This window comes from Oncorhynchus gorbuscha, linkage group LG26 (assembly GCF_021184085.1).
Source record: "Oncorhynchus gorbuscha isolate QuinsamMale2020 ecotype Even-year linkage group LG26, OgorEven_v1.0, whole genome shotgun sequence".
In the NCBI taxonomy this organism is placed as follows: Eukaryota; Metazoa; Chordata; class Actinopteri; order Salmoniformes; family Salmonidae; genus Oncorhynchus; species Oncorhynchus gorbuscha.
Window position 1 is genome coordinate 42877489 of NC_060198.1, and position 17071 is coordinate 42894559.

At 46.1% G+C, this 17071-nt stretch overlaps 1 protein-coding gene across 1 annotated transcript in view; it reads left to right on the forward strand.

Moving 5' to 3' along the window:
- The window catches only part of LOC124015477 (phospholipid phosphatase 3-like), a 39312-nt gene extending 22471 nt beyond the window's left edge, over positions 1-16841 (forward strand). The window contains exons 2-6 of the mRNA XM_046330681.1: positions 8680-8837; positions 10995-11281; positions 11732-11789; positions 13376-13552; positions 14956-16841. Of these exons, the coding sequence (XP_046186637.1) occupies positions 8680-8837; positions 10995-11281; positions 11732-11789; positions 13376-13552; positions 14956-15057 (782 nt within the window). The 3' untranslated portion in view covers positions 15058-16841. The remainder of the gene's footprint in view (positions 1-8679; positions 8838-10994; positions 11282-11731; positions 11790-13375; positions 13553-14955) is intronic.
- Positions 16842-17071: the final 230 nt, after the last annotated feature.

The following is a 17071-nucleotide window of genomic DNA, read 5'->3' on the forward strand; positions in this document are numbered from 1 at the left end:
TCTACCCCCTGCTCCTCCATGTTGGCTTTCAGACAGCCCCCCTCCTGGTGCCTTCCCAGCACGGCCCCCTATCTACCTCATCATCCTATCCTCCTGACACATCTTACCTGCCGGATCCTCCTTTATCCACCTCAGCCCCAACCCTCTTCTGTCTGGCTGTCTCTTCCAACCACAGACAAACCACTAAACCAAACAGTCTGACAGCACAGTCCTCACTGCACATATCATATACCACAGACAAGCAGACAGAGCACTCCCCCTACCCTTACTGTCACACTGCAGACAGACAGCCGCCTCTCTAGCCACCCAGCCTGAACCACACACACCCTTACCTTCACGCTACGCCACAGACCACCAAACCCCTTTACATACATACCACCGAGACCGCCAGGCAGACAGGCCCCTTTATGTTCCCCTACTCTCTGTCAGCCATCCCTCGCCACACACCCTTAGCTCCAGAGCACGGCTGCAGTGCTGCAGGAACAAGTCAGTGGAGTGGGGTTAGAACAGAGAGGCTAGGGGGAAGCGTGTCTGGACCTGACGACAGCTACAGTAACAGTTACACAGCCTGGAAACTAGAGACAGCACTACCGATAGTGGGTGGGAGGGAGGGGGGTTCAGAGGCTTGGAAATTGGAAGTAGGCTTTCATCTCTTCCTCCTGATTAGTTTTTTGAGTTAGCTCTGTTGTTTCGTGGGTACTATGGACAGATAGACCGTGTATCGAGTGATTATGTTAGTGATTATGTGTGCAGTAAATAACATTCTGGTTGTGTGTGTATGTGAGTCCAGCTGCAGCAGATGCTGCTGATATCAGATAGCCAGTGAGATGCCGTTGGGCTGTTTTTGTTTCCCAGGCTTTGTCCCTTGATGATCAGTCTTTTTGTGTAGGCATCATGGCAGACAAAACAGTGAACAGTGCACCCAGTTAGAACAATCCAGACAATTTAGGAGAGGGTACAGCAACCCCCCCCGCACCGTAGTGCTCATCCACACACATATTCGAGCAGGGCAGACTCACACACACAGTCACACACACACACAGTCACACACACACAGTCACACACACAGTCACTCTAATCAGGAGGATGGTGGTTTACTAGTCATAATCACAGCCCAGGTGCCAATGACTTCATCTCCTGTCTGAGGCTTACCAGGCTAACCCCTGTATAGTGGGTGTGTGTCCGTGTGTGTGTTGCACACCCAACTACTATTTTATACATAGACTCTTTGTCCTTAACTGTCAGGTGAAACACAAAAGACGACTGGTCCTACTCTGTGACTCTCACTGACTCAACACAGATAGACATACACACTATGTTGTGGCCGGGACACATTGTCTAAGAACAGTCTTCTGGGAATAGAAGTCCAGCTCTGTATAGTAGACACATCTACCAGTTACAATGCTATTATTAGGGATTACAGCAGGGTTTACTAAAGTTAGAGTAACAGCACCTGTCTATTTTTTTAAATTATTTTTTTTACCTTTATTTAACCAGGTAAGTCAGTTAAGAACATATTCTTATTTTCAATGACGGCCTGGGAACAGTGGGTTAACTGCCTGTTCAGGGGCAGTTAACCCACTGTTGTCAGCTCGGGGGTTTGAACTCGCAACCTTCCGGTTACTAGTCCAACGCTCTAACCACTAGGCTACGCTGCCGCCCTATGTGATTATTCACTACACCAGTTACAATGCTATTATTAGGGATTACAGCAGGGCTTACTAAAGTTAGAGTAACAGCACCTCTATGTAATGATTCACTACACCAGTTACAATGCTATTATTAGGGATTACAGCAGGGTTGACTAAAGTTAGAGTAACAGCACCTCTATGTGATGATTCACTACACCAGTTACAATGCTATTATTAGGGATTACAGCAGGGTTTACTAAAGTTAGAGTAACAGCACCTCTATGTAATGATTCACTACACCAGTTACAATGCTATTATTAGGGATTACAGCAGGGTTCACTAAAGTTAGAGTAACAGCACCTCTCTATGTGATGATTCACTACATCAGTAGCAGTAGATTGACTTCTGGATAAACAAGCAGTTTAGACCTGAGGTTGAGGACCAGAGGCCCTGGCACTGGCCCTTGAGGCCTGCCTGGCTGAAGAGAGACGGACCACCCCTGGAGGATAGTAGGGGATCGTTCTCCTCTCTTCCCCAGTGACTGTCCCCTCCCCTGCCCAGGACAGTGTGTGTTCACCCCTCAAGAGATCCAGTGGTCACTGGTCACTCAGCACCCATGGTATACTATATAGTGACTGTTACCTAAAATGTTGGTTGATGCCCTGTTGAGTAGTAGGCTATGTTACAGTCTAGTATTGATATTCATGTGTTAATAATATACTAGTACTGTTTGGTGAAGCTGTTCGATTGGGTATGTCTGTGTGTTTGTTCAGTGCCTGTCTATGGGTTGTTTAGTTTTCTGTGGTTTCTTTGGCTCCAGCGTGGTTTATTTGGTTAGCTATGGTTGGTTGAGGTTTTTGGGGGTAGTTTGGGTTTTTATGTGGCTTATTTGGTTGCGTGTTAGTCCATGTGGTGTTTTGTGGGTTGTTTGTGTGTGCAAGTGGGGTTTGTGTGTGTGTGTTCTGGGGGTATTCTGCTGGACGAGGCGAGGTCCTGTTTACAGAGCAGGTCCCAACAGAGCCCAGTTCTCTGACCCTCACATTCCAGAACCACCGCTAATCGTCTCCGTCTGTGAAACACTTCACCACATCTCTCAATTCTCAATCTCTCTCTCCCTCTCTAGAGCCCCCAACCCCTTATCTATCCCCCTCTCTCTCCTCTCTAGAGCCCCCAACCCCTTATCCATCCCCCTCTCTCTCCCTCTCTAGAGCCCCCAACCCCTTATCTATCCCCCTCTCTCTCCCTCTCTAGAGCCCCCAACCCCTTATCTATCCCCCTCTCTCTCCCTCTAGAGCCCCCAACCCCTTATCTATCCCCCTCTCTCTCCCTCTCTAGAGCCCCCAACCCCTTATCTATCCCCCTCTCTCTCCCTCTAGAGCCCCCAACCCCTTATCTATCCCCCTCTCTCCCCTCTAGAGCCCCCAATCCCTTATCCATCCCCCTCTCTCTCCCTCTAGAGCCCCCAACCCCTTATCTATCCCCCTCTCTCTCCCTCTAGAGCCCCCAACCCCTTATCTATCCCCCTCTCTCTCCTCTCTAGAGCCCCCAACCCCTTATCCATCCCCCTCTCTCTCCCCTCTCTAGAGCCCCCAATCCCTTATCCATCCCCCTCTCTCTCCCTCTCTAGAGCCCCCCAACCCCTTATCCATCCCCCTCTCTCTCCCTCTCTAGAGCCCCCAACCCCTTATCTATCCCCCTCTCTCTCCCTCTCTAGAGCCCCCAACCCCTTATCTATCCCCCTCTCTCTCCCTCTAGAGCCCCCAACCCCTTATCTATCCCCCTCTCTCTCCCTCTCTAGAGCCCCCAACCCCTTATCTATCCCCCTCTCTCTCCCTCTAGAGCCCCCAACCCCTTATCTATCCCCCTCTCTCTCCCTCTAGAGCCCCCAATCCCTTATCCATCCCCCTCTCTCCCTCTAGAGCCCCCAACCCCTTATCTATCCCCCTCTCTCTCCCTCTAGAGCCCCCAACCCCTTATCTATCCCCCTCTCTCTCCCTCTAGAGCCCCCAATCCCTTATCCATCCCCCTCTCTCTCCCTCTCTAGAGCCCCCAACCCCTTATCCATCCCCTCTCTCTCCTCCCCCCCCAACCCCTTATCCATCTCTAGAGCCCCCAACCCCTTATCCATCCCCTCTCTCTCCTCTCTAGAGCCCCCAACCCCTTATCCATCCCCCTCTCTCTCCCTCTCTAGAGCCCCCAACCCCTTATCCATCCCCCTCTCTCTCCCTCTCTAGAGCCCCCCAACCCCTTATCTATCCCCTCTCTCTCCCTCTAGAGCCCCCCAATCCCTTATCCATCCCCCTCTCTCTCCCTCTAGAGCCCCCCAACCCCTTATCTATCCCCCTCTCTCTCCCTCTAGAGCCCCCAACCCCTTATCTATCCCCCTCTCTCTCCCTCTAGAGCCCCCAATCCCTTATCCATCCCCCTCTCTCTCCTCTCTAGAGCCCCCAACTCCTTATCCATCCCCTCTCTCTCCCTCTCTAGAGCCCCCAACCCCTTATCCATCCCCCTCTCTCCCCTCTCTAGAGCCCCCAACCCCTTATCCATCCCCCTCTCTCTCCCTCTCTAGAGCCCCCCAACCCCTTATCCATCCCCCTCTCTCTCCCTCTCTAGAGCCCCCAACCCCTTATCCATCCCCCTCTCTCTCCCTCTCTAGAGCCCCCAACCCCTATCCATCCCCCTCTCTCTCCCTCTCTAGAGCCCCCAACCCCTTATCCATCCCCCTCTCTCTCCCTCTCTAGAGCCCCCAACCCCTTATCCATCCCCCTCTCTCTCCCTCTCTAGAGCCCTCCAACCCCTTATCCATCCCCCTCTCTCTCCCTTTCTCTGTTTGTCAATTTTCCGTACCCCCTCTAACCATGTTTTCCAGTCTTTTGAGTTTGACACTGTTTTATTGACTGGTACACATTATGAGTAATATGCCCTCAAAGCATCTGCATAAATAACACACATAATAACTAACACGTAACGTATCTGCCCCCTCCTCCACCCTCCTGCTCTCTGCTCTCTCTCTCTCTCTCTGTTTTTATTCTCTTTCTCCATGGCTGTTCTGGTTTTCTCTGTGTTGTTGTTCTCTTCTCACAGTGAGCTCATTCTGGGCTGTGGTCATAGAAGTGTAAATTAGAACCAGAAGAGTTTCTGAAGAGTGAGGCACATATCCCCTCTCCTCCCATTCCCTCGCCCTCTCTCTCTTCCTGTTTCTCCTCCCTCTCTGTCTCTCCCTTTGACTATTTGAAAGCATTCCAACTCTGTCCAACAGCACATTTGGCACGTGTGTGTGTGTGGGTCTATGTTAGTGTATCTCTCTCTCCCTCCCTCCCTCCCTCTTTCTCTGCTCCACTCTGCTCTGCTGCTGTGTCCTCTGAGGCTGCTCTTGGCCAGGTGCAGCGGTTTGCTCACAGCTGCCTGACAGATGAGGTGAGGGGCTCTGGAGTGTCTTTTGCATCTTCTTGTGAAAGCGTTTAGAGCCGCTGTAAACCCCAGTGTAAAGACTGGAACTTTACTGGGACTGGCTGAGACCTCTCAGACCTCTGAGGTTGTATAGGCTCGGTGCAGGCTCGGTTGACAGTGTGTGTTCTGCTGCAGAACATATCACATATGTGTTCTGTGTGTTCTCCATGGTTTCACAGTGATGTGTGTTTGGGAAGTTTGTATAAGATGTGTTTTGTGGATTGAGGTTGGTATGTGGCAAACTGGCGGCCTCTTTTTTGTGTGGACTGTGTTGTTTGAGAGTAGCATTTTGAGGAGCTCTGTAAGCGAGCGTTGTTGGGTCCCGGCCATGTGAGCCCAGGCTGTCAAATCAAGTCAAATGTTATTGGTCACATACACGTGTTTAGCAGATGTTATTGCGGGTGTAGCGAAATGCTTGTGTTTCTATCTCCGACAGTGCAGTAATATCTAACAAGTAATATCTAACGATTTCAGTACATACACATCTATGTAAAGGAATGGAATTAAGAATCTATAAATATATGGACGAGCACTGTCAGAGCGGCACAGACTAAGATACAGTACAATAGAATGCAGTATATATCAATGAGATGAGTAATGGAACATGTATAAACATTATTAAAGTGGCTAGTGTTCCATTTATTCAAGTGGCCGGTGATTTCAAGCCTATGTATATAGGCAGCAGCTCTAATGTGCTGCTTATGGACTTTAACACACAAATGTGGAAATGACAACACACACATATTTACAGAGCGGTCAATACATCATTGACAGGGTCGCGGTCATAGTTTGCCTACTGAGTGGTTGATGGCTCCCATTACTGTGAGAAACACACTAGAGGACCCAGCACTAACGCCTCAACCAGCCAGCCCCACACTTTTATTATGGCAGGAATGGAGACGCTGTCCATTAGCAGACTGACAAACCACAATAACATTGATTATAACCGTAACTTTGGCCCAGATACAGACAGAGAGAGAGAGCATTTTGATAAAGAAGTAGCCTATTGTGGTGGATGGCCCAAGCGTAGACACCACCATGTCATGTGTTTTCAGAGTAAAGCTATAAAACCTATACATGGTTTCAGCCCCTGACCTTGTCAGTGTGTGCTTGAGTCAGGAGAACCACATCTCTCTTCTGGGCCGTTCCATATGATTTCAATCCCTTTCTGACTGCACCTCTTTTGGTTTGAATGAAACCTTTCATACATGTTTGGCCATGTTGGAAGTGGTCAGAAAGGGACTTTTTTGAACCTGAATGGCAAAACATTCAGGAAATGGAGGTTCTCAAAGTTGACCCATTTTTCATACCCCACACTACCATGAGACATTCATGGTAAAAATCCCTTTAAGTACCTAAGTAAGGCCTCCTGATGCATATACAACATCTTTACCTTCATCTCTGTCTTTGTACTGAGTCATGGTACTGGGTCCTTACCAACTCCAGACAGCCACTCTCTCTCACTTCTCTGGGAGAGATCTGGCTTTTCTACGGTGGTCTGGAGTTAGGCCCTTGCGTGATGTCAGAGGCTCTGTAGAGGGCTGCAGCTTGGAGTCGCACGCCATGGTGTGTTTATGTGTGTGCCGTGTGTGTGTGCGTGTGTGTGTGGTCTAAATGCGTCTGAAATGAGGAGCATGTGATTCTGGCAGGAGATGTAGATCAGGCAAAGATCAGGGTCAGGTGAGATGTTTGCACTATCTCTCTTCTCTCGCTCTCTCCCCTCCGTCTAGCTCTCCTCTCTCTCTGCTGTCGTCAGAGCCTCTGCTATCTGCCTGCAACGTGTTTCTCCCTCCCTCCCTCCCTCCCTCCCTCCCTCCCTCCCTCCCTCCCTCCCTCCCTCCCTCCCTCTGTCTTTCAGGCCCTCCCGTGCCTTCTCTTAACCAGAGGATATGTCTGTTTGGTCTTTATCTCTGACAAACTTCCAGTATTAGCAAAGGTCTTCTGACAATCTTCCATACTTCCAGTATTAACAAAGGTCACAAGCAGACATTTGCTGTATACTACAGTAACTGTACCCTGCTTATAAGCCAATGACGCTACACTACTCGTTTTCATTCCTAAATTGTATTGGTCCTTAGGTACATTGATGTGTGTAGGTTCTTAACTGTATGTCTTGGGGTGAAAGGGTGGCTGTATGGATCTGTTTTGGTAGTATGTATGATTGACTGACTGGTACTGTGAGTGAGATATATCTGTAGAGTATTCATGGTTATATAGTGCAGGTAGACTGAAACCTGTTGAACTCTGGTAGACTCACAGAAAGTCACAATGAAGGTCAGTGAGCCATGTCCTTCTCCCGTCGGCTACTGTTGATCTACAGTCTCTAATGGCCTGTGTTGTCCTCTCCTCCTGTCACGTAGTCTCTCTGAGATTTCCTGGCAGCAGCAGTGTTTGCCTGGGCCCGCTCCAGTTCCAGGCTCTATGATGAGGGAGAGGTTAATCATTAGTCCCATGCTCTCCCTGTTCCATGGGGGAGAGGGCTATGGGGGCATGGGATAGGGGACTACATGATGGGCTAGAGCGGCTGTGGGGAGCAGAGAGAGGAACTAGAAGGGGAGTTTGGAAGTTCAGAGTGAGTGTAGTGGTGTAGATTTAATTTCAGTTATAGCCTTGGATTTGATTTCATCCTCCCTGCTGTGTGACTGGTGCCAGTATCATAACGAGGTTGCACAATCTTTACCCAATGAACTTTCACCAGCAGCAGGGCAGGTTGCAGCGAGGTTTGTTTGCTTAAGAAAGACAGACCTTGACCACCCTTTACGCCTTCCTTACACACACACTTTTAATTGGTTAGCCAACAAGAAATAAAAATAAAAAGGTAATGTGTTACTACGTTGATTTAATAAATATTCTGCCAATACAGTGGTAGTTAATGTTTACTGTTGTACACTCCTTGTGCGTCTCTGTGCCACACTACACTATTTCTATTCCCTTATTATTGGACACAAAAGACTACTCTATTCCCTTTCTATTGGAGGTCTCTGCAGTCACGTTATAGTCTATACTGTAGCCTGGCTATTAGTTTACTGTAAAACCCTTTGGCTTTCACCACTTTGTCATTTTCTGTGTAATAGACTCTCTGTCTCCTCTCCTCCTGAATAATCCTTCATCCTGCACTGTCATCTCTGTCTCTCTCTCGTCTCCCCCTCCTCCAGCCTCTGAGCTCCAGTATGTAAGGAATGCCACATACTTTGGGAGATCTTGAATCCAGTCAGTGGATGACGGACAGGCCTAAGACCCGCCCCCTCCTCAGATTGCACCCAGGCTTATATCCTGTCTCCTAAACCCTTCTCATATAAAACGGGATCAAGGATCAATGACACCTCTTTGTCTTGGCTCGCTGTGCGATGCGTCACTCTTACTCTTTTCACACACACACACACACACACACACACACACACACACACACACACACACACACACACACACACACACACACACACACACACACACACACACACACACACACACACACACACACACACACACACACACACACACACACACACACACACACACTCATATTTTCTTCCTATTCTGTCTCTTCATCTCCCTCATAACTGTGTCTAAACCCCCCCTTCTCTCTCTGTCTCTCTAGCCTCCATCCCGTTCTTTGCGTGTGAGTTGAAGGCGGTGACTCCGTACCGGAGGGGTTTCTTCTGTGGGGACCAGAGCATCACCTACCCCTTCCTGGAGAGAGAGGCCATCCCTGACGCACTGCTTATCGCTGGGGGCATCGTCATCACTGGCCTCACGGTGAGACACACAACACACCACTTATACACTGTAGGATCTTACTGAGTATATACACATGACATACTATCACCACTTATACACTGTAGGATCTTACTGAGTATATATACATGACATACTATCACCACTTATACACTGTAGGATCTTACTGAGTATATATACACATGACATACTATCACCACTTACACACTGTAGGATCTTACTGAGTATATATACACATGACATACTATCACCACTTATACACTGTAGGATCTTACTGAGTATATACACATGACATACTATCTTACACACTGTAGGATCTTACTGAGTATATATACACATGACATACTATCACCACTTACACACTGTAGGATCTTACTGAGTATATATACACATGACATACTATCTTACACACTGTAGGATCTTACTGAGTATATACACATGACATACTATCACCACTTACACACTGTAGGATCTTACTGAGTATATATACACATGACATACTATCTTACACACTGTAGGATCTTACTGAGTATATATACACATGACATACTATCACCACTTACACACTGTAGGATCTTACTGAGTATATATACACATGACATACTATCTTACACACTGTAGGATCTTACTGAGTATATACACATGACATACTATCACCACTTACACACTGTAGGATCTTACTGAGTATATACACATGACATACTATCACCACTTACACACTGTAGGATCTTACTGAGTATATACACATGACATACTATCACCACTTACACACTGTAGGATCTTACTGAGTATATACACATGACATACTATCACCACTTACACACTGTAGGATCTTACTGAGTATATATACACATGCCATACTATCACCACTTACACACTGTAGGATCTTACTGAGTATATACACATGACATACTATCACCACTTACACACTGTAGGATCTTACTGAGTATATACACATGACATACTATCACCACTTACACACTGTAGGATCTTACTGAGTATATACACATGACATACTATCTTACACACTGTAGGATCTTACTGAGTATATATACACATGCCATACTATCACCACTTACACACTGTAGGATCTTACTGAGTATATATACACATGACATACTATCACCACTTACACACTGTAGGATCTTACTGAGTATATATACACATGCCATACTATCACCACTTACACACTGTAGGATCTTACTGAGTATATACACATGACATACTATCACCACTTACACACTGTAGGATCTTACTGAGTATATACACATGACATACTATCTTACACACTGTAGGATCTTACTGAGTATATATACACATGCCATACTATCACCACTTACACACTGTAGGATCTTACTGAGTATATATACACATGACATACTATCACCACTTACACACTGTAGGATCTTACTGAGTATATATACACATGCCATACTATCACCACTTACACACTGTAGGATCTTACTGAGTATATACACATGACATACTATCACCACTTACACACTGTAGGATCTTACTGAGTATATACACATGCCATACTATCACCACTTACACACTGTAGGATCTTACTGAGTATATACACATGCCATACTATCACCACTTACACACTGTAGGATCTTACTGAGTATATATACACATGCCATACTATCACCACTTACACACTGTAGGATCTTACTGAGTATATATACACATGACATACTATCTTACACACTGTAGGATCTTACTGAGTATATATACACATGACATACTATCACCACTTACACACTGTAGGATCTTACTGAGTATATACACATGACATACTATCTTACACACTGTAGGATCTTACTGAGTATATATACACATGACATACTATCACCACTTACACACTGTAGGATCTTACTGAGTATATATACACATGACATACTATCACCACTTATACACTGTAGGATCTTACTGAGTATATACACATGACATACTATCTTACACACTCACTGTAAGCAGACAAGAGGTTCACCTGGAAGTAGATGTATTTATGAGCCATTCAATATTTAGCCTTTATTTAGTCAGGTCATTGAAAAAACCTTCTCTTTTACAATACGCTGTGAAAGTGTAGCGTCGTTTTTCTACCGGTATCTAGCGCAGCTTTTTTCCGAAGAGGACTGATTCTAACTCTTGTTCCTCCTCTTCTTCCCTGGCCAGATTGCGCTGGGCGAGTGTTATCGGGTTCGATTCCGTGAGGTGCAATCGCGGGCCTTCGTGCGCAATCTCTACGTGTCCTGCCTCTATAAGGAGCTGGGAAGCTTCCTGTTCGGCTGCTGCGTGGGCCAATCATTGACCAACATGGCCAAGCTGAGTGTGGGGCGCCTGCGACCTAACTTCCTGTCGGTGTGCAACGTGACATACGCCTCGCTCAACTGCGTCCCCGGCTCCTACGTGGCCCAGGTCACCTGCAGGCAGTCCAAACACAAGATTGTGGAGGAGGCCAGGTCAGTACCGAGAGAGACGCCTTCCCTATTCACACTATAGGGCCAGGCCTGGCCAAACTGAGCTGGCCTGGTTACACAGACACCATAGTTGCTGGAACCGTGCAGGAAAGGACAACGTGAAAATAAATATCAGAACGAGCACTGTGCAGTTCTGGTTGGTCCTGTAATGTGAATCAAGCTTCAGTGTATCAGAGTTGGGCTCAATTCTAGCTCAATTCCTGTCAGTTGGATTGGATATGAGATTTTTCCATTTTTATGCAATCCTAAAAAGTCATGCACTGACTGGAATTGAGATGGAATAGACCCAAACGCTGCTAGTCTAGTCAAAGTGAAAGTCTGTCTTTGTGAGAAACTATTGGTATGTTTATTACCATAGATTGAGATGGAGCAATATTGACACTAGATAACTGGGTTAATGAATGACATCCCTGTTATCCCTTTATCTTTCAGGAAGTCCTTTTTCTCTGGCCATTCCTCTTTTGCCATGTACACCATGCTCTACCTGGCGGTAAGTGTCACTGGCAATTGGAGAGACACACACACACACACACACACACACACACACACACACACACACACACACACACACACACACACACACACACACACACACACACACACACACACACACACACACACACACACACACACACACACACACTTGCACGTGCCTGTGGCGACAAAGAACAGCACACCTGCCAAGTAACGTTTATACACTTGAAGTCACCTGCTTTAGCTGGGATTACTACAGATTATTTGAAGGAAGGAATGAATGATCGTTGACAGTTTTAACTTTCACTGTAATTATGAAAGACGATATTGGACACTTTGTCCCTGTAGAGATGGAGTGCACACTCACTCACACACATACTCACAAACACTCAGACATTCAAACACACTCACATACACACATTGTACATGCAAACTCTGAGAAAGACAACTTTTCAAAAGCCGTCCTGCCTGAAATGAAAAGGGAGAGGGAGGAAGTTTTCCACAGGGAACATGAATAGAGGTAGAGATGTAGAGCAGACAGAGCACTCCTTGTTTGGGGAGGGGGATGCTGAGAGATCCACAGGCTTCTTTCAACAAGAGAACCCCACTCCGCTCCTCTCTCTCTCTACTGGACCATTAGTGAGGAACACATTGTGGGGTGAGAAATGACAGAGGAAGACAAAAGCCCATCATGGCTCAAGCATTTGTTCCCATAATGTATTCATTCACATTATAAACGGAATTCCTCCACTTCATTAAGTCTCCAATGGCCCGGAATATGACTGGAATAATCGCAAAACTATTTACGGGAAATATATATGAAACTCATTAAAATTCAATCTGATAAAAGGAGAGGATTCACCATTCAAAAACATTGTTAATAGATCTCTCAGGTCCTCCTCACCCCCACTTATCAGAAAGGGACAGAGAGAAAGAGGGAGAGAAAGAGAGTGAGGCATTGAGAGCAGTTGAGTGTCCTGAGAAAAACAAGGGGCCTCATTCTTCATTCTGTGTCCTCTTCTCCCTCTCTTCTCCCCCTATCTTCCCTCCATCCCGTCTGTGGCTTCCTGGCGTATAGCTAGTACTACTACTGCAGACTGACTGTGTCCTTTAGAATCCATGGGACAGAAGACTGACACCTGCTTCCAGCTCTCCTCCCCTCCGGAGGAATACGTTCCACATGTTCCAGTGACAGGCCCAGGCCTGGCAGGAGTCACCTCAGAAACAGCACCATGCATCTCTACAGTTAACCCCTGACCCCTCAGTCAGTCTCTGTCCGGTCCCTGACTGACAGACACTCCTCCTCTATTGTAGTAATGATGGGGCTTGGAGGGCAAGATGAGATGGAGGAGAGGTTTATTAGGGTGCTGAGCTCAGTGTGGATGGACTAATGCCAGGTCCTCTTCCTCACCCTCTAGACGTGTGTGTGTTAGCTGTGTTTAATGTACCATGTGACCAGATCACTGTGGAAAGAACCAACTACGCTGCAGTTTATGCACACACACAGACGCATGCAAAAATGCATGAGAGGGCCTGCACACACACACACACACTTCTCATATTTGAAGGCTCTGATCATATGACGCTGCTCTCCTTCTCCAGTTCTACCTGCAGGCGCGGTTGTCATGGCGAGGGGCTCGTCTGCTGCGCCCGCTACTACAGTTCCTGCTGGTGATGATAGCCGTGTACACCGGGCTGAGCCGCATCTCTGACTACCGCCACCACCCCACCGACGTGATCACCGGCTTCATCCAGGGAGGCCTCACCGCCTACTGGGTGGTAAGTGTCTGTCTCTCTCCTCCCTCTGGCTCTATGGAGCTGTGGGATTGGGAACAAATGTGTTGATGTATGATCTCCTATGTCAGTCAGGCTTACAGGATGAAATAATGTCAACCATGCCTGCCTAAACAATAACAGGGCATCATGTCCTATCCATCCAATCTGTATTTATCTATCTGCCTATACAATCTGTATTTGTCTCATTCAGTCCCTATATGGTGGGATCTCATCTGGGTCAGGCTGAGCTGTATAACCAGTCTCTCTGGCGGTTGGGATATCTGTCTTATGTTTGACGGATTCTCTTGGTTGCCTTTGTGTGTTTGACGGACAGTGTTCCATCTCTATGTATCTGTGTTTGACGGACAGTGTTCCATCTCTATGTATCTGTGTTTAACGGACAGTGTTCCATCTCTATGTATCTGTGTTTGACGGACAGTGTTCCATCTCTATGTATCTGTGTTTAACGGACAGTGTTCCATCTCTATGTATCTGTGTTTAACGGACAGTGTTCCATCTCTATGTATCTGTGTTTAACGGACAGTGTTCCATCTCTATGTATCTGTGTTTGACAGACAGTGTTCCATCTCTATGTATCTGTGTTTGACGGACAGTGTTCCATCTCTATGTATCCGTGTTTGACGGACAGTGTTCCATCTCTATGTATCTGTGTTTGACGGACAGTGTTCCATCTCTAAGTATCTGTGTTTGACGGACAGTGTTCCATCTCTATGTATCTGTGTTTGACGGACAGTGTTCCATCTCTATGTATCCGTGTTTGACGGACAGTGTTCCATCTCTATGTATCTGTGTTTGACGGACAGTGTTCCATCTCTATGTATCTGTGTTTGACGGACAGTGTTCCATCTCTAAGTATCTGTGTTTGACGGACAGTGTTCCATCTCTATGTATCTGTGTTTGACGGACAGTGTTCCATCTCTATGTATCCGTGTTTGACGGACAGTGTTCCATCTCTATGTATCTGTGTTTGACGGACAGTGTTCCATCTCTATGTATCTGTGTTTAACGGACAGTGTTCCATCTCTATGTATCTGTGTTTAACGGACAGTGTTCCATCTCTATGTATCCGTGTTTAACGGACAGTGTTCCATCTCTATGTATCTGTGTTTAACGGACAGTGTTCCATCTCTATGTATCTGTGTTTAACGGACAGTGTTCCATCTCTATGTATCTGTGTTTAACGGACAGTGTTCCATCTCTATGTATCTGTGTTTAACGGACAGTATTCCATCTCTATGTATCTGTGTTTAACGGACAGTGTTCCATCTCTATGTATCTGTGTTTGACGGACAGTATTCCATCTCTATGTATCTGTGTTTGACGGACAGTGTTCCATCTCTATGTATCTGTGTTTGACAGACAGTGTTTTATCTGTGTCTCTCCAGGCCTTCTATATTTCCTCCATGTTTAAGAACAACCGTCCAGAACTGTCTCCCACCAGCATGTCTCTGGAGAGCCCCCTGTCCAGCCAACAGACCGTCTGCTAGCACCACATGCCCCAACACACCCCTCCTCACCTATCTGGATGGATGGGAGAAAAGACAGAAAGAGAGAGAGAGGTAGAGACAGTCAGATATCAGAGGTGTGCAGCACATGGAGGGACAGGGAGGGAGACAAGGTGTGTGAAAAGGAAGGGGGATGAGATAAGAGGTAGAGCAGGTAAAGAGCGTTCTAGCAAGTACACACATGTTCTGATGAATACGTCAAGACACGCATGCACACGTAGTGCCACCTCTCTCTCTCACTAACACACACTACCATCTAACACACACACACACCAACTCACTGTAGAGTACAACCCGTCCACATGGAGATATGCATAGTCATTTTTTTCTATATGAAAAACGACAAATGTTTCTATTTTTCAAATTAGAGTCGTAGATGAAGCTGCTAATGATAATGATTTTTTCCTGTTCTAAGTAGAATATGTTTTATTTGTGATGGTGGTTAGTGGGCCGTGCATTAGGTTAGCTCTCACAAACACACGGTCAGTCAGTGTCTCTAAATTATCTTCATTGGTCGTCACTTTGTTGGTCATCCTCTGACCAGCCTAGATGATGACATCATCAGCTGGACTCCACGTCTCATTGACGTCCCCTGACTCTAATTCTGTGGATGTCTCATTGACGTCCCCTGACCCCTGACTCTAATTCTGTGGATGTCTCATTGACGTCCCCTGACCCCTGACTCTAATTCTGTGGATGTCTCATTGACGTCCCCTGACCCCTGACTCTAATTCTGTGGATGTCTCATTGACGTCCCCTGACCCCTGACTCTAATTCTGTGGATGTCTCATTGACGTCCCCTGACCCCTGACTCTAATTCTGTGGATGTCTCATTGTGTGAAACGAGACAGTCAGAACTGAACTGTTATTTCAGACCTCTACATGGAACAACAGTGCTGCATGGAGTGACAAACCCTGGCAACCAATAAGGAAGGAGCACTGGCCTCGTGTGCCCTCTTTACCAGTACCCTCTCATCCTTCACCCTCTAACTACACAGCAACTAGTAGAGGATGTCATGGACAATGACAAAAGAGAACACTTTGTATTAAACCAAGTATCTTAACTTCAGTTACCCAGGAGTGATAGGGTGGAAATCTGCTTTGGCCAGGTTACGCCCCCCACTCCCACGCTTTTCCATGTCTGTACTCTGTACTAACCACTTATTACTGTGTCTCAGAGGCGGAGCTATGACTGAACCCTGTAACCTTTGACCTATTACCCTGACCTCTGAGCTGCACCTTGAGTTATGCCACTCTCACAGGGGAGCCAAAATGGCTGCCTCGTGTTGCCTATGGCAGAGGTCCCCTGTATATTCCTATTAATAGCACTTGAACTACATAATGGAACCTACTCTGATAGTATAATTGATATTATATATATTTTCTCAAGAATAATCAGTGTTTTATTTCTCTTAATATGTCACTCTCATACGGTATATGTTTTAGTTTTTTTCCAAATGATAATTATTCAAATTGAATGTAAATAGATATGTCTTTTTTATAAACCACACAGAATTTCAAAAGTATTATTAGTGCCATTTTTGGACAGTTTTTTTTCACGTTTATGTGTTATGTGTCTGTGTTGTTGATCAGGTACGCAGAGTTGTTGTTATTGTCATAACGACTAGACTGAGCCAGAGCTATTATCAGAAAGCTATTTCTTGTTTCCAGTTTTGTGTTTTTTGTCTTCTCTGTGAATGCCAGAATGGCTGAAAATAACCACTGTACTCAAAAAACCAAACCAATAAAATGAATGTTGAATCTTTTGACCTCCTATTGTCCACTGATATTCCTTAATGTCTCACACACTTTTTTTCTTTCTGCACAGAAACAATGTTTGTCGTCTGACTGTTTATATGCTCAACAGAGTAAAGAATCAGTTGTTCGTCACACACACATGACCAGTAAGTAAGTTCAAGCTTAGTTCAGGAGAAGTTAGAGGGGAAACCGAGAGCAACAAAAAATATTGAATTCTAAAGTCACAAGTGACTTCACC